General features: G+C 26.4%; 1 protein-coding gene across 1 annotated transcript; it reads right to left on the bottom strand.

Moving 5' to 3' along the window:
- Positions 1–3,262: 3,262 nt before the first annotated feature.
- Positions 3,263–25,072, bottom strand: LOC112604309 (ectonucleoside triphosphate diphosphohydrolase 5-like). The gene is made up of 8 exons (XM_025353277.1): positions 24,997–25,072; positions 9,396–9,463; positions 9,194–9,289; positions 8,974–9,091; positions 8,735–8,897; positions 8,204–8,361; positions 8,061–8,111; positions 3,263–3,390 (listed from the first exon to the last, which is right to left on the bottom strand). The coding sequence occupies exons 1-8, from the start codon at positions 25,070–25,072 to the stop codon at positions 3,263–3,265; spliced, it is 858 nt and encodes a 285-aa protein (XP_025209062.1).
- Positions 25,073–25,648: the final 576 nt, after the last annotated feature.

Here is a 25,648-nt window from a genome sequence, read left to right as displayed (position 1 = left end):
GTAGCGTATCAGTTTTAATCACAACTAGCATCACAGAAGCAGTATATAACCTTCAGTTTGTAATGCAATAAAATTATTAATGTCATGATCTCTGCCAACCTACTGATCATATAAAAAACTGAATTCCATCGTGTTAGAACATCTAAAATTAATTTTTTCATTGACTTTTCAAGAACTATGCTTTCCTATTGCTTCTTTCTTAAAGAATCACTAATGATCACGCTATTTTTCACTCAGTTTATGATATTTTTAACTTCAGAAATTGTTTTTTGCTCTACCGTATGCATTCCTACTAAGTTGATAGTATGAGAATTACATACAATATGTTTACAGTATATGCCAAACTTAAAAATATTTTTAGATTTCATGAAATTTTAAAAACTAATTAATAAAATTAAAAAAATTCTACACATAATTTAATGATTTTATTAACTCTATTACAATTTTCATTTTTAAGTCCAAAAATTAACGAAAAGATTTTTTATAATACCTATAATATGACATGCTAAGAATTCTTAGTAAAATTTAAATATGGAGTCATTGATAGATTGATTATTTACACATTACACAATGTACAACGTTTATTTATAATATTTATTTTGATAAAATACATAATTTATATTTATTAGGGTCTGATTTTTGTAGACATTAATTAAAATAGATAATAATTAGTTCGTATTAGTTTATGTTACATGGGAATAGTAGAGGCTGGTGAAGTAGTGAATAAAACTACAACTATGCGATAATTGTATAAATAACCTCTCACATATGTACAAAACTATACATAGAACTTATAATTTATATGATGATATAAAAAAATTATCATTTACGTTATTAGTTTAGTTAAACTAAAACAGAGTTTTTTTTTTCATACAAGAACCTGGCACATATAATCCATCCAGACTAACATAAAATGTTCTACTTCTGACCTTGCACACCTTAGAATTTTAAATTATAACTACACGGTGTATATTATTATGAAAAGTTAACTATTGCAACTATCTATATTTATAATTGTATAATATCATTATTTTATTTTGAGTAAAAATTTATATTTTTTTTCATTATTTTTTTTTAATAGCCAACATAAACAAAATGTTATAAACTGCAGATTTAAATTTACATTCACTATAATTACAATTTTTAAATTATTTATTATATTAAATAAACCAAAATTTTTTTATTATTTTTATACATTTTATCTAATTAATATATTGAAAGTTATTTTAACAGAAAAAATATTCATTAAATTATTAATAACTTTTCTTAGCTTTAAAAAAGAAAAAAAATTATCTCTAATTATCTATTTATAGCTTAAGATTTAGTATTATTGGCTATGAGTACCTAAAAGAAAATAAATCCTAATATCATAATTACAGCCTAACTTTGTTTATATTTAAATATTTTTAATTTTCAAATGTCATTCTATAAAATGATTAGTTTCCATGTTTATTTTTTCCGTGAATATATATAACATTGATTGTTTTACGCTTTTGCATTTTTTTATTTTGGTTTCAAAAATGGTATGATAACGAATGTAATTTTATTGTATTTGCAAATATAAATACACTATTATAATATTATATTTTGTATTTCATTAATTCATTTTTACTATTGAAAACTTAAATACCACTCCAAAAAGTGTGTAAATTAATGTACAATTTTATGTTTTGCATTATACATTAGTGGTTGTTTTACTATTATTTTATAAATGTTCAACATAAAATCCGAGGTTTCTTTAACACTCCCTTTGAACGTACATTTTAACGATTTAACTTCTAACAGATTTTAGTAGGTGTATACTTTACTGTTGAATTATGAGCAGGATAATTGTTATTGCCATCATCAATAAATAAAGTGGTTTTCACTTAGCTGAAAAAGTAAGGAACTAGTACAAGATATCAAGGTGTATGCATTAATGCTAAATTTAACTTTTAGAAACGAAAAAGTTTAAGCGCTCTAATCAAAAATGACTACAATCCTTTTTAATTGAAACCAGGTGTTTTATACACGATGATTTTTTAGATATCTATAGTTAACAGAGAACACTAACAGATTAAAATATTAAAATATTATAATTCATAAATTATCAATTAATACATAAATATATTGAAATTTAAAAAGTTAACGAATTTATTTCAACAAGTTTTCAAAAAAAAGCCAGGCCCCTGTACTCCTGGTCCAATTACATCCATCCTTTTGAGTAACACATATATATATATTTATGTATTGAGTTTTTAATGTGAATGTAAATACCATCGTCATTCCCACCAGGTATAGATTTATTATTATTATTATTTTTATTACGACTTGACGACTTAGTCACAACATTCTTATTGTAGACTGCGTCAGACAATAACTAGTAAAATCCACTAAAATCCTTTTTCCCGTTCTCTTTCTCCTTTTCCTACGTACTGTATACAAATCGTCTATTTTATAAAATATAATCTGATCTTTTTGTTGAAAATATTATGTAAATTAAGCAATAATATTTGACTGTATGACATAAGCGCCAATCTTATATTATATACCTGTTATACCCAACGAATGATATAAGTGCCAAAGGTATCGTTTGATATTTCGATTTAAAAAAAAAAATTGTCAATAATAAACAACAAATAAATATAATTTTAATTAATAGGTTGATTTTTTTAATCCAATTTATTTTACATATTCCATACGATTTATTTAGCCGTCCAGGTATTTCTCCCTGGCACAATTATTTCTTTTAATACACCTCATGACATATTACCGCTGACCACTTCTCGTACAAATCTATATTTTTGATCTTTAAATAAAATGCATGCATCATCTTTATTCTAGCCCACTTCCACGTGATATCTCCAGGATAATGCAAGTAGGCTAGTTCTAACTCATGTATTCTATAAAATATACCGAGACCCAATTCATATATTCTATAAAATATACCGGTACCCAATTCATATATTTCATAAACTATATCAAAGCTCAACTCATGTTATTTTTGAAATCTGGGACTCAACTCGAGTTTGTCCATTCATTCCAGGTATTCCAGGTAACCCCAAAAGGTATCTAAAACGAATTAAGTGTAGTAACTTACTAATTAAATAAACTTCTCACTCCATATCACAAAGATTGATCACTGTATGGTTTCTCTGAAATGGTGCAACATGATTGCACACTTTTTACATTTTTACCAGAAAAAAATACAACACGCTCGCGTATCTTTTACCTAATTACCTTTAAGTTATTGCCTTTATTAAAGGTTCAGTACCCATAAAATCTATGGAAAATTGGCATCAAGTGATATGAAATTGTTCAGTATAAAATCAGTGAATTCAAAATTATCAGTAGGGCTATTATCAATTAAATAAGCAAAAGCATTTTCTACATCTTCCGAGGGTAAAAATCCTAATGCAAAAAATTGTGTCAACCAAATACCTTGTTCAGATTTTGGACTATATTTTTTTAAACTACAATCATTTACGATAAGCCAGCAATGTAAAATTAAATTAATTTTGTGCGCGATCGTGTTGTATTCTTCAAATATAAAAAGGTAAAAAATGAGCAATCGTGTTACGCCCCTCTCAAGTCCTCAGATTCTAAAATGTAGTTCATTTATTTTATCTTCTTATATTAACTTTTAGACGTCATTTGTGCTCATTGTAAGAAAAAATATTTACAGATTGTATAAATTCTAATGCAAATAAAAAAAAAGTTCATTCTTCCAATTTCTACATCAAAACTAAACACATTTTTCTTACTTAAAATACCATATGATCCACCAGAATAAATATAGAAATGCATTCATAACCATGCTCTATTTATAAGTATTACAAATACTAATACATAAAGTAGGTAACGAATATTTTTTTGTTACCAGCGCTTTAACTTAGTATTATAAGCTGTATACAACAACATTGAAAAATTGTACTTCTATTAATATTTATTATTACCTAGTTAATTTAAATAAAATAGTTTATTTATATACCTACATAAATGATGTACAATTGTACTTCTGCTAAAAATATTGAACTTTGTTTATTTCTTTACATAGTTAATAACGTTAGGTACTTTAATACCTTATATGACCGACTTGAGTTTTTATTTCTTTTCAACTGTGTAAATATATTTTACATATCATGTAATTGTATTCTCTCTATTTTAAGACCATTGTTCGTGTAATGTATATTGTATTAAACCTAATGATTAATTGTTATATACCTTAATTAAAACGAAAATAATAAATTAAATAAAACATTATATATATATATATCAAATAATATTTTATATGAACAATATTTCAACGATATTATTATAATGTTTTTTTTATTTTCATTTAAGCAACGGGAGTTGATAACAATTTATTTCATCTCACTTCCATTCAGACACACATCATTTAATTTATATTAATAAAAATAACAGCTTTTTAATCTCTTTATAGGTTGACCACACTGATTTCCTAAAAAAGAGTCATACCTGAGTAAGTTAACGAGTAGCGTAAAAAGGTCAAAACTTAATCTAACTTAACCTTTTATACATAGGCGTATGTAATTTACGCAAAAAACAATCAAAAAAAAAAAATAATAAATAAATATATGTCATTTACGCCACATTTAAAAATTTATTTTGGTAATTTGCGCTAAGTAAAACTAAATAAAAAGCCATTATGTAATTTATACCATCGTGTACCTACTAAAATTGTAATTTGATTCATTCTTCATCTTATTAAAATTGTTATTAGCGCCACTAATATTAAAATTATAAATAAATGTATGTAAGTAAAACAAACGCCACGTGTATTAAATAAGTAAATTTTCGTTTAGTAATAAAATATATAAAAATAAAATAAAATGCAATATAAAAATTATATTGGACATGCATCAGTACATATTATATGCGATATCAGTTAATTTATCTGCTGGTATTGAAGTTGAAAATGTGATGCAAAATACCAAAATTATTTGTACATGTGGCGCAAAATACTGTTATATTTTTATATTTTGGCGCAACTTATATACGCGCTTAAATGTGCTTATTCGTGGCGCAAATTACAAGTAATAAAATTGGCGCAAAATACTATCTTCCTTATACATAGCTCAATTTAGGAAAAGGACGCTAAGGAGCTGTAGCCCCGGGATCCGGGCTCTTATTGATAAATAAATATTAAAGTGACACTGACATTTTATAATATTATTGCTTTCATTAAATATTTATACAAAACTCGTTAGTCACGTTTCTTATTGTAATTTTAGATTATTATCTAATCGATAAAATAAGCTATTAACTTTTAAGATAAAGTACAAAAATACTTTATCATTTATTTAACCCATCCTGTCATCTAATTATCAACGCGTTTATCTATTACCCGAGTTTAAACACGTGTCAATGTGTGTGATCACGTGAACTGCAACAGCCAGTTACGTGAAGTGAAATGTTATTGTAGTTTAACATTGTTAACAAATACCTTCAAAAACCAGGAATAGATTTATTTATAGCTGTAAAATTATTAAAGGATTAAAAACTTATATTAGTTCATAAGGAGAGAATATATGATATATATTGAAAATAAAGCTAGCAAATTATCAAAAAATATTTTGTTTTGTAGAGAAAAAAGTGTTAGAAAAAAAATTCTATGATCGTACAATTAAAGAAAATTCAAACTTTTGTGAAATATTATTAACCGTTTAGTTACTGAATTTAATAAAATATTAAACGCATATTATGATAACATTAGTAATATTTTTAGGTTTATTACGAAATTTTATTCAGAATTACTATCAGAAACTTCTACCTACATATTCATTATTACATTTAAATGTGATATCGATACAATTAATATAAAACAAGAAATTGTGTATTTTTAAAATCATATAAGTAATACAGTTAAATTTACCAATAATTTCTTCTCAAAATATTTACTTATATATGTACACCTATACATATATGAAAATAATTTAAAAGAAGTCTTTCCAAATGTTTACATTTCTCTACGACTTAATTTAACTTAGTTAATTTTTAATTGCGAAGCAGAAACAACAAATTCAAAATTAGAGCTAATTGAAAACGTTAGAAGAAAGTCCTTTCACCGATAAAAAATAAACTCACTCATTCGTCTATTTGTTGAAAGGGAAATAACTAACACGTTTGATTTTTCAGATAAAATTCAGAAGTTTAGTGAACTAAAATCTCGAATAAATTTTTAGCTTGAATTTTATATCATGTAATTTTTTTTTTATTATTTACATTGCCTATATTTAAAATTGTATTACTACTTTATCTGCAATGCGCATGATGTATATCAGTAAACATTAATTAATATTTTAATTTTTACTGAAATTATAAGAATTGTTAGATGGTTAATATTTGTATTTAGATATTATTCAACTATTAAAAATTAATTTACATACTATAAATAAAAATGTTATTTATTAATGCAATAAATGTGTGTTATTACTTATTTTAATGTTTTCTGTATTTTTTAAATTATATTAAACAAATATTAAAGGTCCTTAAATTATATTGCCCCGGGTCAATATTTCCTAAGTTGGGCTCTATTATTACATACATATTTAAATTTATTTATTTTTAGAATTGGTATGCAGTGTTTAAGTATAAATGTAGCAATATTTTTTTTATTATTGATTTATCAATTCTTAAATAATAGAGAAAACTACATTTATGGCTATTCCAAGTATGACAGAAAATCTAAGATTCTTTGATAAATTTTAGACTATTTTATACGTACTCATACGTATGCAGTGATGCATTAATAATTAATAGAGTTATTTATATAATATACATCTTTAATATTTTAGTTAAACGTATTTTATAAAAAATCATCATTATTCAGAGCCCAGAAGTCAACTAAAAATCGATTGATTAGATTTATAATATTGATTATTTAGTAAAAATTACGAAAATTATAAATTTAGTTTTTAAAAGTTCATTATACTGCACTAGTATCAGTTTGAGTAATTTTAGTTTATCCCATTCTACTGTCAAATAATAAAATGGGCAGTTACCTCTACTTATCCCTTTTTTTTATTTTACATTTTAAACATTTCATGGTTTTTAAATAGCTTTGTTATTAACACATTTAAAAAAAGACGTTTTGACTTAAAAAAAAAAAATAAATATTTATATACCTATGTTCAAATAATATTCATTTATAAATACTATAATCTGTACCCTATTTTTAATTTTTATATTAGAAAATTATTCAAATGAAATATTTTTTTTCAAAACATTCTGTCATGTTTCGTTTTTATAAATTTGTCTTACATAAAATTTACACGTAAAATAATTATGAAAAAAATAGTATAGACACCTAAAATTTGATATCAGAATATTTAAACAAACATATAATTCTATGACGGATTATACCATATTGTTTATTTTCACATTAATATACAAATCATAATTCATTTTTTTTTTTTTTTTTTAACCACAATGGACTAATACGATTAGTTTAAATACATATACTTTATGATAAGAGTATAAATATGATTTAACAGGCTTAATAAAAATGTACAACATAAAATAATAAAATAAAATTTGCGAAAAATAAAAACATAGTTCTAATGAAGTTATAGATGATATCATATTACATCGATGTATGTAGGTATGTATAGATAACAGTAATTAAATATAAATGTTATGACAATAATGGTTATCTTCATTTTTCGGTGATTTTCAATGTTTTGTCTTTGGACGTCTTCTTTTAAGGCTTGGTAAGCAGCTCCAAGAGCCCAGCTTAATTCAAAATCTTTTATATATTTCCTGAACTAAAATATGAAAGCATTTAATATTTAACTTCAGTAGTAAAATTTTATGAAATTATCGATGTAATATTATACAAACAGCGATTGGCGAATCATCAGGAAAACCAAATCCTTGTTGCAATAATACATAAATATAGATCAAATCAAAACATTTGAATGGTTCATCTTTTTTAAAATTCTCATTAAAACATTCTAAAAAAAGTCATACTTTATATTAATAACTGACACATTTTAAATATGACATATAAATTGTTACTACTTATACTTAATTAGAAATAACAACAATAAAATAATTACGTTTTACAACTTTTTCAATTTGTTGTAAAGTAACATCTCCTCCATTCTCACCTTAATAATTATATTATATGAATTAAAATAATAGGTATAAATAGAATAATACTAATAAAATGTGATAATATTATATTTAAATTTTAACATACCAATCAGATTAGCATTTAAAACTTGATAGTAAAAAAAAGAAATTGCTACTATATTCTTATCTAAATGTACAGATTCAACAGATTGTTTAACAACAGTTTCAATATAATTTTTACAACTAAGGTAATGCATAATAGGACTTCTATTTGAATCTTCTGCACTGTAATAATTTATTGAAATTTAAATTAAAAAATAAAACCGTCACATAAATACATAGCATCTATATAATGTCAAACTCATACTCAAATTATTTAATTTTAAACTTTAAACAAATTAATTTACTTAAAACGATTTTTATTCCTTAAGAAAAACATTAAAACTTACGTTACATAATACGTTTTGAGATTAAATAAATATGATATTTTTTAAGCTGTGTGTTGACACGGTGAAGTAAAATCTAGATTTCTACTATCTACGGGTTTGAAAACAATTGTTCGTGCAGCCATAAATCCAAAGCCTAAATAACTAAAATATTTATATTTCAATAATTTGTCACATAAAATATAATTTTCGGGCTTCTGTTTATAATTTACCTTTGGTTATACAATTTTTTCGTTGTTCCCATAATTGAATACTCTTTTATAAATCTAGTATTATTTGGTATTTTATGTTCATGAGTTGGGAAATAGGTGATTTGTAAAGATGCACCACCTAAATCTAAAACTGCTACCGAATTTTCAAGATTGTTTAATCTATCTAAACATATAGATGTTTTCACAATTTTAATAATGAATAAATAATTAAAGTATTTACTTATATTTTAATATTTTACCAAGGAGATAATTAACTGTGAACCATGCAAAAAGCCCTTCATCGTCACCATCCATTATAATCACTGAATTATCATCTACTTGAAATATCTTGTTATATTCACTGAAAATGCTTTTCGCCTAAAAATAATAATAATTGAGGATTTTGCATACATTAATAAATTAATAAAATACTTGATTGATTATTTCATTGGTTTTTTCATTTAACAATCTTAAACCAGCTGTTGCTCTCAATAAAAGTGGTGTTGTCCCACAATTAGGATTTTTATTCAAAAATTCTTCACCTTGCTGAACTAAATTGCGTAATAAATCTTCCCTCTAAAATCAACATAATAATGTTTAATTATTAACTTTAGACTTAATTTATTTATTTTCTGTTTATTTAGATCATAACACAATAATTACTTTTTTTTTCATCATTCACATATTGAGCTAAACCTCCTTCTTCTCTTTTAAAAATATAATTGTCTAGTTCAAGATAACTTCCATCAGCTAAATAACAATTTTAATAGTTGTTGTTTTAAACTTAATAATCAAATGTATAAAAAATAAAAAATGTTGGGTATTCAATTTGTATAAAATACATGTAAGGCTCTGTCATAACAGTTTTTATACAATAATGTATAATAAGAATAATACTTAAAACCAATAGCCGATATATAAGTAAAAATAAGATTTTGAGTGGAATAAGAAATTAAGCAATTTCTTAAACATTTAAACCTTAAACGGCACAAAAGTTAGTAAAAAAAAAAAATTATTATTTTTTTGTTTTTGTAAGAAAAAACTATGAAAAACTTTCTATTAAGTTTATAAAATTAAATACATAAAATTAAAAATGTTTTTTAACACAAAAAAATAAATAAATAAACAAATTAGAATTTCTCAAGTGTCTTTGATTAAAAAGTAAGGCTACTTTTAAAATTCCATATGTTATGCTAAGTGTAACCTAATTTATTGTTCAAAAAATATTTTTTAAACATGTCTTAGTAAATACCATGCCTAGTTCTGTCCCAATTTATCTATTTATCATTCGTTCTATAAATATTTTACGATAACACTAATGACATTTTGCATATAGTTTTTATTAAATGTTAAATTTTTTTTATAAATCTGGTTAGTATGATAGTTCACATCACGTATTAAACATGGAATGAGGTATTAAAGAAAATCGTAACCTACTGTAATTGTTAAAATTTCGAAAAAATTTGTCTATTAAATAAAATAGATAAACACTATTAATGAAAAGCCAAAAAGTGGACGTCTACATGAAACAAAGACAAAAAATGTAGCAGTCAAAATTGTCGCAATGGCGTATTTTAGGGGAGGGAGGTGATAGTGGAATTTCCCCTCTGAGATTTGTACGAAAATCAAATTTTATGGTTATTGAACTTTTAAGTGATTCTAAATTTTTAAATCAATAAATAAATTTATTTTTAATTTTTTTATGAGAAATTTTAATTATTGTATTTTGGAAATACTCTTATTGGTGATATTATGATTATTGATCACGCCCCACGAGCAGGGCCGTATTAGCTATTAAGCACTGTAGGAACTGTGCCTAGGGCCTACGAAAATGTGTGGCTACAATTTTTTTGTCATATTTTTTTTTATTTATTTATTTATTTATAATTATTATTATAAGTTAATATACATGTTAGCACAACAAGTAAATTATTATGATATAAAAGTTTAGATTTGATTTATATGTTAAAAATATTTTTGTTTTAAAAAAGCTTAACAGTGAAATTCAACACTTCCTCTCTCAGAGAGAAGGCTTCTTATTTTCTTTACCATCTGTGTCTAGGGCCTAAGATAATGTTAATCCGGGCCTGCCCACGAGTAATAACTGTTAATATCAACCGAGTTTTTGGCTCCGTGTCTTTGTGGACCATGGTGATGACTGGAGGCATTGACAATTGTCACCATTCTCATTACGGCGCGAAGGTATAGAACATAGAGTTGAATTATTGAATAGTGATTGTTCATTGCTCTATGGTACGAAACGTCACTCGTCGGAATGGTCACCTAAACACAATGTGTTGGTCGTTTGAGAAACGTTTTAGTGTGCTTCGATTGCACCGTGCCATATGTTGTGACGTAGTTTACCAATACCAAAGAGTATGAAATTATACGTTCCGAAAAGGCGTTAATATTTATTGCACCAAATTAAAAAATATATGTGGTACAAAACAATATCATAAACTATAACAATAACAAGTGACGCGTTTCAAAACGGTTTCTTTTGCGTGGAGGTAGCGTGAGTTGGAGGACGAAAAAAACTTATGTCCGCCACGACGGTTGTATGAAAAGCAGAAAGAAAGGCTTGCCACCGTCGGTCAATTACAAAACGCATAGCCTTACAGGTTAGAAAATGATTTGCGACTCAGTCTGCATGCGCGAAAGGGATTCATTTTTAAATGGAATAGGGTACTGCACTGATATTATGAAAATTGACTGTAAACGGTACAACAGTATTATACTGGTAAATTCATAACTGCTATAGTAGTTACGGAGAGAACAAATACACATCATGTCACAACCAAAGTCAAAACTATACTTATGACAAGTTATTTTTATTAAAAACTAATCTTGTATTTCCCCGTTTTTCAATTGACAACGTAAGTCATATTACATATATCCATCTTACCTTCATAAAGACAAGTCTGATGCGTTTCAGATACAGGATTAGGTTTTAATAACACTTGAAATTAGCTTGTCGTAATGACAATAATGCATTTTGTCGTACGAATCATCATAACAACAGACATTGAAATATTGTAAAAGATTTAACAACTTGTATTTTGAAAGAAAAAAACCACTACGAACGCATTGATTATAAGAGAGTGATAAGCCGGGTGAAATAGTCTGAAAAACGGTGTAATGCCGGAATACTCCAACTGTTGACCAATAGTATGCACAGATGCGATGGCTGATATAATGCTGGAAAATTCCAACTATTGCACCACTGGTCACCACACAAACCGTCCAACAGTTTTGGGGAGATACATATTTACCCGCAAAACGTAAGTCTGGCCTGGATGAACCTTATTATAATACAGGTGCCAGGTAATGACTGTAATCAAACGTTCGCATGGTCTTTTAAACGTGACTTATGGCATTCACTCGATGGTGGTCCCGTGTTCTGTCAAAGACTTGAACAAATATGTACCGTGTTCTGTGATGGAATCGCATTAGCATAATCGCCAGAAGCCACGCATATCTATACAATATTTATAAGAAAATATAAAATAATACGATAAGTTTAACGGGTACATAAAGACAATATACAGAGATACGGCGTGAACATATTGATTGAAAATTATTTTAGCTAACTACTTGTTCAAGACGCTCAAGAATATTAAGTATCGATTGACCCTTCATAAATCTCATTAAAATAATCACTCGCTGCTGATATTTTCTCCCGTCCATGCACAAATTAATTCTATAACTTCAATACTTAAGACCGGTGACACATACAATGTCATAAACTATCAACCTATTAATTGAGTAGAATACAATCTACTCAGTAGATAATTTTTCCTGATTGAAGTCTTTATCTCATAAGTATAGATCACCTCATAATTTCCTGATATCAGTTTCATATTACAAGTAGATCCTTATTTTAAGTCTTTTAAAGTTTTAAAGGTTATCTTATCAATTTTATTTACTGTGGGAAATAATCGAAGCTCCCTTAAAAAATAACTATCATCTCCCTTTTTTGTGATTATGCTATTTTTCCAGATAATATGAAGTTTTACCTGTGTATTAACTCAATTTTCGACAGTTACCTTCTTCAAAATGACCTGAATTGATTGATTGGTAAAAATAAGTCTTCTTGAATATTTCTAAGTGTTTAAGTGTTCTGCATTGAGTTCCATCTCCCTACACTCACCGATACTCTTTAGTATTTTTACCCATGCTAAGTTAATAGCGCTTCTATCACATTTACCAAAGATTTTATTCATCATTAAAAAATTACTCTCACACGCAACCTCTCACCAATTAATCACATTAATGTTTTAAGACATTAAAACTAGTTTGCTAGTTATGTTTCATTCATACTGTTATATTCAAATTCATTTTTTTTTTCGTCTCATAGAAAATTTACGAGTAAGATTAAAAAAATAAATACCTACTTTTTTTAAAACCAGCAGCTTATACTTTAGATCCAGTGCTTCCTGCGTCTATAATAACTACACAAGACAAATTATTCTCGGTTTGACTTGATTGTCGTGCAACCGAAGCAGCATTTACTTCAACAACATCATATAAGAATAATAAAGCAAACTGAACTGAAATTATTGAAAAATAATTAGGGCAAAGCATACAATTATTGGCAAGGGTACTGTTATTGACATATTAAGCTATTTTATCAATAAATAGTGTTGATTTAGAATTTAAAAAAAAATTTTCATTTTCAAGTAATAAATTGGTTTACAAAATCTTATTTATATTTAAGCGTATGAACATTAGAGTGAAGAAAAATAATACTAGCATACATTTATTTTTCAAAATCAAAATTCAAAATTCGTTAATTAGATATATTTTTAATGATGAAAAACGTATTAAAAATAGATAAATATATTCGAGCAAATGAACTCACAGAAAATTTAAAACATTTTAAGAAGAAATGAACAGTAATTAAAATTCCGTTTTTTATATACTTCGGTACGTTGACTAAGTAAAAAAAAAGTACTTGAAAGAGTTTTTATTTTATGATTAGAAATTCCTGCATTTTTACAACAAAGTAATAAATTTGATGAACTTTAAAACAACAATTTGGGTGCTTTTTAGCACAAATAATATAATAATTTTAAATCATTTAGCTACCTTATCCAATGAATTTGAAATATTTCAGGATTTTAGAAGTGTAAAGAATTGCTTTTTATTTATAGAAAATTCTTAGAACTTAGAAGTAACAAGTATAACACAATTAACTTGGGATCTGACGAAGTACTATACCTATATATTAAGTACCAACAAATTTTTAACAAATTTTTAATTTTAAAATTGACATATAAATAAAATTATGCCTGGGGTAAGGTACATACGTATTACATTTTTAAAGTTTAACTATTGTATTGTACAACTAAATTTATACATTTTAAGATTGTATTCTTGATTTTTTTGTTTTTTATTTTTTAAAAGAGACTTGTTTCATTGGTATTTATAACTTTGTTTTGGTAGTATATTATTAGTTCTAAAAAAGTATCTATAGATCCCTATATTTAAAATTATTCTAAAGTTTAAAAATTTTATTTTTACTTACTATTAGTTATTTATATTAATTTTAAAATATCAAGGACTAATAAATTGATATTACCAGTTAGTAACATAAAATATTACTTATTTATATTTAATAGAAGTTTATCGACTAATACCTGTATGTAAATTTATTTTACTTCTCCGATTTTAAAAGATGAATCATATTTTGTTTCAAGTTAAAAATATTAAATATTAGATTTTTTTTTTTTATATTTAATAAAAATTTACTTACAAATATATTCGTATGTGTAAATTAGTTTTACTTTTGCATTATTTATATAGGTGCCTATTTAGGTTATTAATCTTTCCGGAAATAGTAACAAGAACCTTCATTTTATAGACGAAAATATATAGGTGCTAATATAATAAAATTACTATATATATGCTAATATAATAAATTTACTATACTTAATGATAATTTTGCAAAAAGACAATAATTAAAAAAAAACTATTAAACTTATACAAATAATGATAGTAAAATTCAAAAGATAGAACATTTTTTATTGATAGGAAAAAATGTTCAGCCATGATAATAGATTATTACGATGAATTAAACCTGTATTTTTCTTACAATGTCAATAACTGTATCCTTTACTCTATTTAATTAATAAATATACATGTTTAAAAAAGTTAAATTATTTAATGTTATACTTACAATAGATAACCATGAAACGTATCATTGCAACGGTGATGTGCATTAAATATTTCCTTTGATTATTATAAGTATTATATTCTGAACTATTCTATAAATAATTAATAATTACAGTTAATATAAAAGTCACACATTTTTTAAGTATCCATGAAGTTTAAAGTGATAAAATAAAAATTATGTATTTCAGACAAATACTTAAACTTTATAAATATAATTTAAAATAAAAATTTAAAATATTCAAGTCATTTATTCATTTTTATACTTTTATATGACCTACAAAAGCAGACACTTGTGATAACAGTATAACAGTATGACATCTTACACAAAAATAATTTATTTTGCATATTATGGTTAAAATTAAGCAATAAATGACCTACACTAAATATACCTACGCGCACAAATAATTTTATAATATAATAGTGGCTTGGTGTGGCGCGTTGGCTGCTGCCAGTCGCGGAATGCAACTGAGATTAAGTAACGGCCACAGCTACTAGTTCCTGAATTGGTGACCACCCGGGCTCGTAGTGGTTAAAAACCTTACCACACATACACGTGTTTGCTATCAATCGTAATAACCATAACAATCGTAAAAACAACCTACCTACCTATACCAACCTTACCTCTACCTACAGTTTATAACCCCTACAACAGCTAATGGCCCTAGTCGCCGGGCTTAAGTTCAGTAAAAAAAAAAAAAAAAAATTATAATAATTGAGAAAATTTTGTATTAATATTTTTTTCTTCTCTTAACACTAATAATGTATCTAATTTATAATAAAACCCACTTTAGATTAAATTGTCTTTTATATTAACGATTATCATCATAAACTCTAAAATTTAAAATTGACAAATATAGATTATAAAAAGTTTAAAAAAAGTAAGAAATTCACAAATTATATTAAATGCATTAAAACCGGTCAGCATAAAATTTATTTTTATCAAAATACTATTTTCTACCTACCTTTTTTATGTTTTTAAATGTTCACCAATGAAAACGTCGATAACAATTAAATATCCGTACAACACTAAGTAACTCACAGTTAAAGTATGCGTTAGGTTAGGTTAGAAAATAAATGAGATCACATTACATTTTTTCTTTTTTAAACAGTATGATTTCAGTAAAGCAAACACAAATACACCTGAAATCACATTTAAATCTTGAGTATGAGGTCATATTCTGAGTTCACCAATATAGTATTTTTATAGTAATTAGTAATTACAGATTCTAATTAATTTATGTACGTATTAGATTTTGAACAAAAAGCAATGATTGTATTAATTTTACATCAATATGTGTTTTTTTATTTTTGTTTTATGTTGAACATCACCTTTTGGAATAATAAAAATATATAAATGTTCTACACTAAAGGTGATTTCTGATTACGAATTTAATTTAGGTGGTTTTAAGAGTTATCAAAATGGCTAAAATTGAGGTGGTTTCCAATTTTGAGTAAATATAAAGTCGACCTTTGAATTTATTGCCAAAAAATGTATACTTGAATTGGCTCTCTAAACTATAAAATATTATTATTTAACAAGAGGTTAATCGTCGTAATCTATTACAATAATCGATTATCATTGATTTTTATATACTACTATTATTATGTTAATAATACTTGATAACCAAAACAGCCATGTATCACTTCATTAGTAGATACGCTGTGTTTTCAAAAATAAATAAAATGAATTCTGTTGAGAAATGCCAAGCAAAAACGAATATTAATTTTTATAGTTAATAAATACTAGTTTAATTTTCAAAAACTTCTTCAAAATTGCCAATATCGGTATAAATGTACTAAACGAGGGATATCGTGTGGATATATAATAAACAATATAACAATAATTTGGAAGGAGAAAATATAATTGAGCGTTAAATAATAAGCAATAACTTAAAACATATTAAGGGCATCTATCCGTGTGTTGCGGGGCTTGATAAGTTCGTTCAGTTTTAAAGCCTGTGACACTTCACTCCCTTATTTAATTGCGTGTTACCACCTCCGAGTGGTCGTGCCAGGGTGAGCTCCCAAAAGCCAGACACTTCCCACCAGGCAGCCAGATCTGCTTAGACACGATAGCAAGCCTCTCCCGCGACCATTATAAATACTAATGTATGCTTCACTGTTACTTCTGTACTATTAAATATTATGTGTGAAGCCAACAAATTTTATAATTGATCTTCAATAGCATTTACTTCATTTACTATAGTAGTATTTGGTTATTTTGGGGGATTTAAACTTGATTTATATATAAAACTGTGTAGAAGTTCTTATATATTATTTTTCCATATCATATTTTCATCATTTGCGTCATTAAAAGAGTGCAACTGGAGAGGAACAATTGAAAAAAGAAATAAATCACTGTCAGAGTATTCGTTTGAATAACAATAATGTTGTTTTTATATTGACTATCCATTACTTCCATCACAACTCCACTTATAAATAATTATAATTTCAAATATTTTTTTCGAGGTGTGGTCAAGAAGATCCTGAAATTTTATTTCACAAAAAACTTCAGAAACTATATAGTTGTTAGGATAACACAATGCTTTTGCTGCAATAATTATGTTATACGGTAGATATATATCAGCATTATGTTGTTTCGCAGTTAATCTAATATTCAAACATTGATGTTTTGTTAAATAATTTTTAATAAAAAATGGCAATGCTTCATCAGCTGTAACTAGTATAATTTTTAAAATATCTAATTTGGTACGAGACTTCAAGAAATCTTAAGCTTTATGAGATGATGTTACTTTTTTTTAAATTTAGGCATTACTTCAATGCCCAGCTATTGGAAGTTTACTTTATGAAGCATAATGTAATGTATTTCAGGAGTTGTCATAATAGAAGAAGCTATTGACATTCATTAAAATTTTTATTAAGTCTACCAATATTTAATGATGTTAAATTATTATTATTATTGTGGTAAGGTATTTTGAAATATGAATCAAACCTCGTTATGCATTTTGTTAAATTTATTATTATTTTGGTACTCTTTTATCCATTTTTTTAATGATTCTAAAGAAAAATTTAAAATTGCATTTTCTATTGTTTTAATAGAAACACCGTTCCACTTTAATCCACTGAATTTATCTTGAGTAAAAATAAACAATAATTTTCTTGTACTAACAATTATCACAGATTGCATAGAACATGTATTATAATTTACGAACGATTCATATAGTTCACGATTTAAAATACATTTTAGACGCTTATTGTTAGTTGCAAGATCAACTGAAAATACGTTATAATAACCGGTTAAACGTAATAATATTTACTGAAAAATACTAAAAATATTAATAAATTTTCCCTTACCTTCAAATAGCTATCCATATTCGATGGTTAGAGTACCTAAATCAATTATAACTTATATTTTATATTATATAAATTACTTAATTTAATAAGTAGTATTATACTTGGACAAAGACTTAAAGATTTACTTTAATGACAATAAATTCTATAACTTTGTAAGTATATCATGTTACATATATATATATGTGAATGTGTCATAATCAACTGCACGTTTACACAACTATGGTCTACACATTAGTCATTAACTAACGACAAGTTCAAATAATTATTATCAACATAATTTAATCGATAATCATAGAACTTATCCTACCTTTTTATGACATAAAAATACCCCATTCAAATACCAAAATTAATAAATTTCCCACACAATTCACTTTTGCTGCGAATATTGCAATGAAATTTACAGAAATAATTGCTATACGCAATAATTTCCCATGGACGCAAAGAAAATAACGTTTTCAAAATCTTGAAAATTTACTTTATTTTAGGTCCACATAAGATTTTGGATAAAATTGAGTAATATTTATTGACACGCTAAAAAGAAAAATCTTAAAATCTTAAATATTTGGAATATTTTCATACAGTCAAAAAAAAAAAATTAAAATAAGTATTTTTTTATCTGTCTAGTACTATTAATATACCTATAGGAAATAAAGCAAAAAAAATATATATTTTCCTGATAAATAATATGTAAAGTTTCATTATAGTTTCAACATAAGTAAAAAAAAACGTCTAAGACGTACAATTTTTACGTTCAATTAGTTTAAAGCAGGTAAAAATGAATGTATGATTAAGAAATTTTGTATTGAGTTAAGGAACATATGATAATATAGTTTTGATACTTTTTTTTTTTTAATAAATTTTGAAATAAGACTATTGAACACCTAAAATAACGTTTTAGACCACTGTGCGGCGGTTTCTCGCTCGAACCTAGCCTCTTTTAACAAAGGCGGTACTCCCACAACCACCACGAGTCTTTCCCCAAGTGCGGCGGCCATACTATGGACGAGCGCTGGTCCTCTATGAACACCTGCGATCACGCATCATCCGGTCGTCGCCCCCCAGAGCCCCAAGCTCCTATCAGCAAGCTTACCCGACGAGACTTACTCCAGGTCCCGTGATACATGGTTTGAACCTGTCGTTCCGACCTTCGCAACTTCCAATTTCCACATGCAAATCGTCGGGGCAACGCATATGTTTACCACGACGATTCCTTTTCGTGCGTACAGTTTGCTTGTGAACAAATTACCGTCTTTATTTAAGTGCCTAAAGTCGTATCCAGCCTTGAATCGGCTAAATACGCGCATGTGTTTCACTCAAAGGGTGATCTGGCTACTACAGTCTTGAACTCTCGGTCCAGGCAAGATTTAAGTCATGGGAAGAGGACACCCAATTCGCCATGCGGAGTATTCCATTTCTCTCCCGACTAGGCGGGTCTTAGTACAAAGAACGTTCAGCGATCCTGTGGGGGCACTGCCTTAGTTCCTTTAGTCCAGCTATTAGATATCCGGTACTCGCAGGATTTTACCCCGTCGCCGACATTTTGCAGGTTGACGGTCGTACGATTGGGCCCACTCAGACGATATATATTAAGGATACTGTATATATGCGTAAACGACCTTCCAAGTTAATATATTCATATTTATAGATAAATAATATAAATGCAATCACAACCAAAGATATGGCGTAGGTGTATAAAACACAATAATTCACATTTAAAATATATAATATACTTTTAAAATTTAATAATGCGGAAAAGAGAACTTTTTTATTTGGCACGAATAACAATTTAAAATTCCTAAGTAAATCAACCATTTTTTTCGTTTGTGGAACATTTTCCTACTGTAAAAAGTTTTTTTTACCAATTTTTACAATAATTCAGATATTAAAAAACAATAATTAAATACCTTTAGTTTGCACTTTACTAAAAGTCAAAAAACAAGAATCCAATGTAGATATTTTTAAAATTATTATAATGAGTTTAATTTAGAAAGCATTTATGTTGAATTTAATATAGCTATACATAATGAAGTAAATTAAGTTGACAATTAACTTATGTTCGTGATTATTGATTTTACCTAGGATTATCTTAGTACAGAATAATAAAAAAGTTTGATGTTTCATCGAAGTACGTGCAAAATACAAAAATAAGCTAATATTTAACATATATTATATTTAGATAGCCATTTCTAGATCTACAAGTTGTTGGGTATTACTTTTACGACAAATTAGCTGAAATACAACCTATGAATGAAAAACTTACAAAATGTAATGATTATTTAGTAGAAAATTATATAGACAATGATTCAACATTTTCACCAGAAAGTTGGGCAAAAAAAGCAACAGTATATTTTATCGTACAACTAACTCATGCAAATCTTTTTATTCCAAATTAAATTCACAATTTTATTTACTATACGTCCAAATATATTTAACTATTTAAATATACTAAGTGTTTCACGATGAACTGACAATAATTACAATAACTTTTGTTCTATTGTACATTTTCAATTTTTTTTTTTTTAATTGTCAATTGTCGTCTGCACTAAAATTTAAAATATTTTTCAATTTTTTTTTTTTTACATTTTAATAGTTAAAAAATTTTTTACTTGATATTTAAGAAAAATCAAAATAGCCATTTGTAAATCCAATTTTTAGAAAAAAATTTGTGTTAAAAACTTTTACTAAGGTTAAGTCAATAATTTTTAGACAGTTTTTAAAGTTTGCTGAAATTCAAATTTATTTGTGGTTTATCAGTGTAACAGCGATTATCCATTATCTATTAAATCTATTTGAAATAATATAAAATTATATTAAACAAAAAATAATTATAGACTTTATTTTCATCGATTAAAGATATTTTATATTTTTATATTTCTTGTAAAATATAATAAGTAGTACCTACCTATTTTAATTTCGTTGATATATACCTCATCCTCAAATTGTCGGTAAAAAGCCAAGGAATCAAATATATGTATATATAAAAGAACAAATAATCAAAAGCTTTATATAATTATAATATAATTATTCCGCTTTACATTTGACTAAAAAAAAAATAAACCTATTACCTATACTGACTAAAAGCAGGTCACATATATCACATGTTAATATGTTAAAAAATATTTAATTGTTTACGCTTTACTGTTTAGATTATTTATGTATTTTATTGACACATTTAAATTTATTACCTGAATATAATTAAAATAATTTATATTTAAGAAATTAATAATAAATATCATAATCTTAGTATGAACTTATTAAAGACAACTGTTATCTTTAAAAATTAAAATTAAAAGATTTTATATATCAATCATATTATAGAAAATAAAAAATAAAAATTGTATCCAAAATTATTTAAATCCCCTCCCCAAACAACCAAAAAAATAAAAAATAAAAATAAATTCTGACTTCATACCTGATTGTCACTTTCTATTTTAAGATTTAGCATTAATAATTATTTTACCAAATAATCTTGTAACTACCAACTAATTACACAAATATAATAAATGTGAATTGTATTTAAGTGTTTCATCACCATGTGTTAGTATTGTTTTAACGATGATCACGTAATATCTTATTGTTAGAACCACCTGACGTAAGATATTTATTAATAAAAGTAAATAGTATTAAATGTATGTTTAGCAAATATTTCTCTACCCAAATATTATAAATGTCCGATTTCAAATTTTTGTTTATTGAAAGTGTATTTGTAAATGTGTTGCTTCCTTAACACCTTTTTGAATTTGGTTGTCAAACTTCAGGGACATCGACAATAATACAGAGCGTATATTTTATTATAGTAAGCAGACTGTCCGTTACAAAAAAAAAAATGTGATGAAGTCAAATAATTTCCGAGTAAATTTTAGTTAAATTAGTTGTTTATATTTTAATAAAAAAGTACAATAGCGTGACCTGTGTGAGGTATGAAAATACTGTGGAATCAACGGGTTTGGTATATCTGAAAATACCTAAACACTGTACTGTGGACTCTAGTGTATAGAATATTCTTTCCTTTTCTTCCTATTCTCTAAAACCAGAGGTCCCATGTCCCATGATTTAGTTAACACTATTGTAGTTGTTTTCATATTTACGAATATGTATGCTATAATCCAAATGTAAACAGCGTTCTATTCAATAGATTGGGTAGGTTATTCTGAGATTATATTTATTATAATATTTCTATAATACACTACTTTCAATACATTTTTTACTGACACATTATAAATAACTGTACACTATAATAGTGAACCCTCACAAGATCCGTAATTAATGTTAACTCAGCCATAGCTAATCATTGCAACAGCCGTTTGGGGAAAACGCGAGTTGGATCCCAAGATATTTGATCCCTTAAAAAAAAAACACGAGTTTAGTCCGCGGTATTATATGTATATATATTATTATTATTATTATTATTATATTATTAAATAATAAATTCATATCTTATTTTAATAAGACGTATAATACAACGTAACCGGACAGTTGTCACCGGATAACATATTGTAACTTGCCAGTATACCGGCACGTGTCAACGCTAGAAGTGTCCATTTAATAAAATATAAAATAAAATACGTATAGTGTTTTGTAGTATTATTTTTTAAGAGAAAAGATGCTTTCTTTTACTAATGGAGAATTGACGCGGTTAAATTTTGTAAAAGAAGTGTCATTTAAATTTATTCCCTATAGCTTATATTTATTTTAGTACAAATATTTATTACTAAATAATATATAATATTTTTTATTTTCTAAAATTAATCTAATTACTTAATAATAATTTTAATATTTTAATAATTTTTACATCAGACCTTAACATGACAAAAAAACAAAATTTTTAGAAGGCATTCTAGCCAACCTCCACGTGGTGTCTCCTGGGTAACGCAAATAGGCTAACCCAACTTATATACTTTATAAAGTATACCGGGACCCAACTCATGCTGTTTTTGAAATCTGGGACCCAACTCAAGTTTGTCAGCCGTTTGTTGAGACGCTTGTTCTCAGCATAAAAATGCGTCGCTATAATGAAGCTAGACAACAACGATTTATATTTAGTTCATAATTTCTTTATTCAATAATAATATATAAATAATATTAAAATTACTGAAATTAAATAAATATGCTACCATAAATTATAATGAAGCTACTATAATAGTTCATACAAGGTTCTGTCAAAACTAGTTGGTATAAACCGACGTTAATTGAACAAACCAAATAAAAAGTTTGGGCTGTTGTACAGTGTATTTGTTATTTATCCATTCACTTCATGTCAATTATTTTGAATGTTCATAACTTCATAAGTAATCTTATCTCTATACCCGTTTCTTCAATAAGAACTATTAACATATTTTATACTACATGCCTTCTTCTGTAAATTTCTGCATTTACTTGAATGTAATTACTTATAGCTCTTAAAGATATGTGAAGCTGGTGTAACGTTACCCCAGTACCACCGGTAGAAAATTCGACTTTCCGGAAAAACCGGAAGAGCAGTAATTATAAAAATATTGTCAAGAACTCGCAGGGATTGAGTACTAATTATTAATGAGGATAAAATTGTAAAATTAAAGTTTTAATTAGAGAATTTGTATGAGAAGTTTGCCTATCGTAAAACCTCATAAAATAATGTTTAGCTCTTCATTGTATAGAAGCAGTGATATACCAACATATTATATCATTATATTACTGCGTACGTGGAATATGGCAGCCACAATACCGCGGGCAACTTGCACAGAGACCAGAATGTGCGGCGGGACCTTAGTACATAATATGTACGCAGCGACGATCAATCAAAAACGGTCGTCACTAAAAGACTGATTTCCGGTCAACTGTACGGACGATCGACAAGAAAGAGATATATATGGATAGGGGGAAGGTCACTCCTATTATATGGATACCATCTCCGTCTTTATGAAATGAATATCGGCTGAATAATAAGAGATTCCGGACTGACAGTAAACACACTACTTAAAGTGCATATTCACTAGGTATTCGGTACCAACGGTGACATGAATATATAGTATGTACGAGTACATTTTAGGATACAATTTATTTCTACTTTTATTTTCGAAACTTTCATAAACCACACTACTTAAGGAACTTGGAGATAGAACCAAAATAACAATACGACGAGGCTAATAATTGTAGCTATATGGGACACGCCGACAATCCGAGCGTTGATAACCCACACGGACTCAGTCGAGACCACTAGACCAACGATTGTCCCGAACGCTCTCGACGACGTCATATCGGTGGCCTATACTTCATCTTCGCGGCGAATCCGTTGATGCACCGCTCTATCCAAACCGCGATTATTGAGTTGTCAAAAAAATACCTACTAGCTTCGTTTTTTATTATTCTTATATATAAATACCAATAAAAATATCATAAATGTATAAAAAATTTGAATATTTAACAATTTAATAATTCTTAATAACCTATATCTATAGGCATGGTATACATTATATAATCACAGTAAACTAATATTTAGAACATAAAAATGTTTACTGTATTATTAACCGATCTTCGTATCTCTTTATTAATCTATAAATATAGTATGATATTTATCTTTTGATTTGTGGTCTTATGCAAAAAAAAAAATCAATAATTTTTTTTGAACTAAAATTAAATTTATATGAAAATATAAATTTGGATAAGATATGTTTTGCGGCATCATTAAATCTTCCAATAGTTACTTTTCCTTCATATCCCACTCAATAATTTTACTATGCAAACCAGAATAATAGAAATAAACACAATGATATCAATACGATATGTGATACTATTGTGTACAAAGTTTAACATACCAATAAAAGCTTCTAAAGTCTTATAGTGAAAAGGAGAAATTGCAACCATACGTAAAGTTAAAGTTACTTGTTTCATCTTTCCAACAACTAAAGATTAAACAGCAGCCAAACATTGTTTGTAATTGTCATCATAACCATTAGTTCTTACATTTTCTCCACTAAATAGTGATAACATAACTATTAATCACAATAAAAATAAAAAATAAATAATTAAAATGCATACTCAACTTATTTATACTTTAAATAAATACAGATAATAAATTTAGTTTAAACTTAAAACAAACTTTACTCGCCTAAAAAAAAAAAACTTACGTGAAATTGTAAATTTTGTAACTAAATATAAATATTAAATTATCATTTGTGTGATGGCATAAAAATGTATAGGTTAATAAGGTATAGTGTTTTTATTTCGGTAAAAAACTTGAACTATGAATACATAATTTCAGATAAAAATAAATACAACTTTTAAATTATTTATTTATTTTTATGCTTTGAGTATGAACATTTATTGTGTATAAACATTAAAAAAAGAACTTCTTGTTAATTATATGTAATATGTTATATTAACATAAAAATTTAACAACTATATCTGACGTTTGTACTGATTCGTACGCCTTTCAAAGTAATCCGGGAGATTGAATACAAAACATTT

Source organism: Melanaphis sacchari, unplaced genomic scaffold (genome assembly GCF_002803265.2).
Source record: "Melanaphis sacchari strain LSU unplaced genomic scaffold, SCAv2.0 Contig11_pilon_pilon, whole genome shotgun sequence".
In the NCBI taxonomy this organism is placed as follows: Eukaryota; Metazoa; Arthropoda; class Insecta; order Hemiptera; family Aphididae; genus Melanaphis; species Melanaphis sacchari.
Note: the sequence above shows the minus strand (reverse complement) of the source record. Positions and strands in the feature narration are given on the sequence as shown.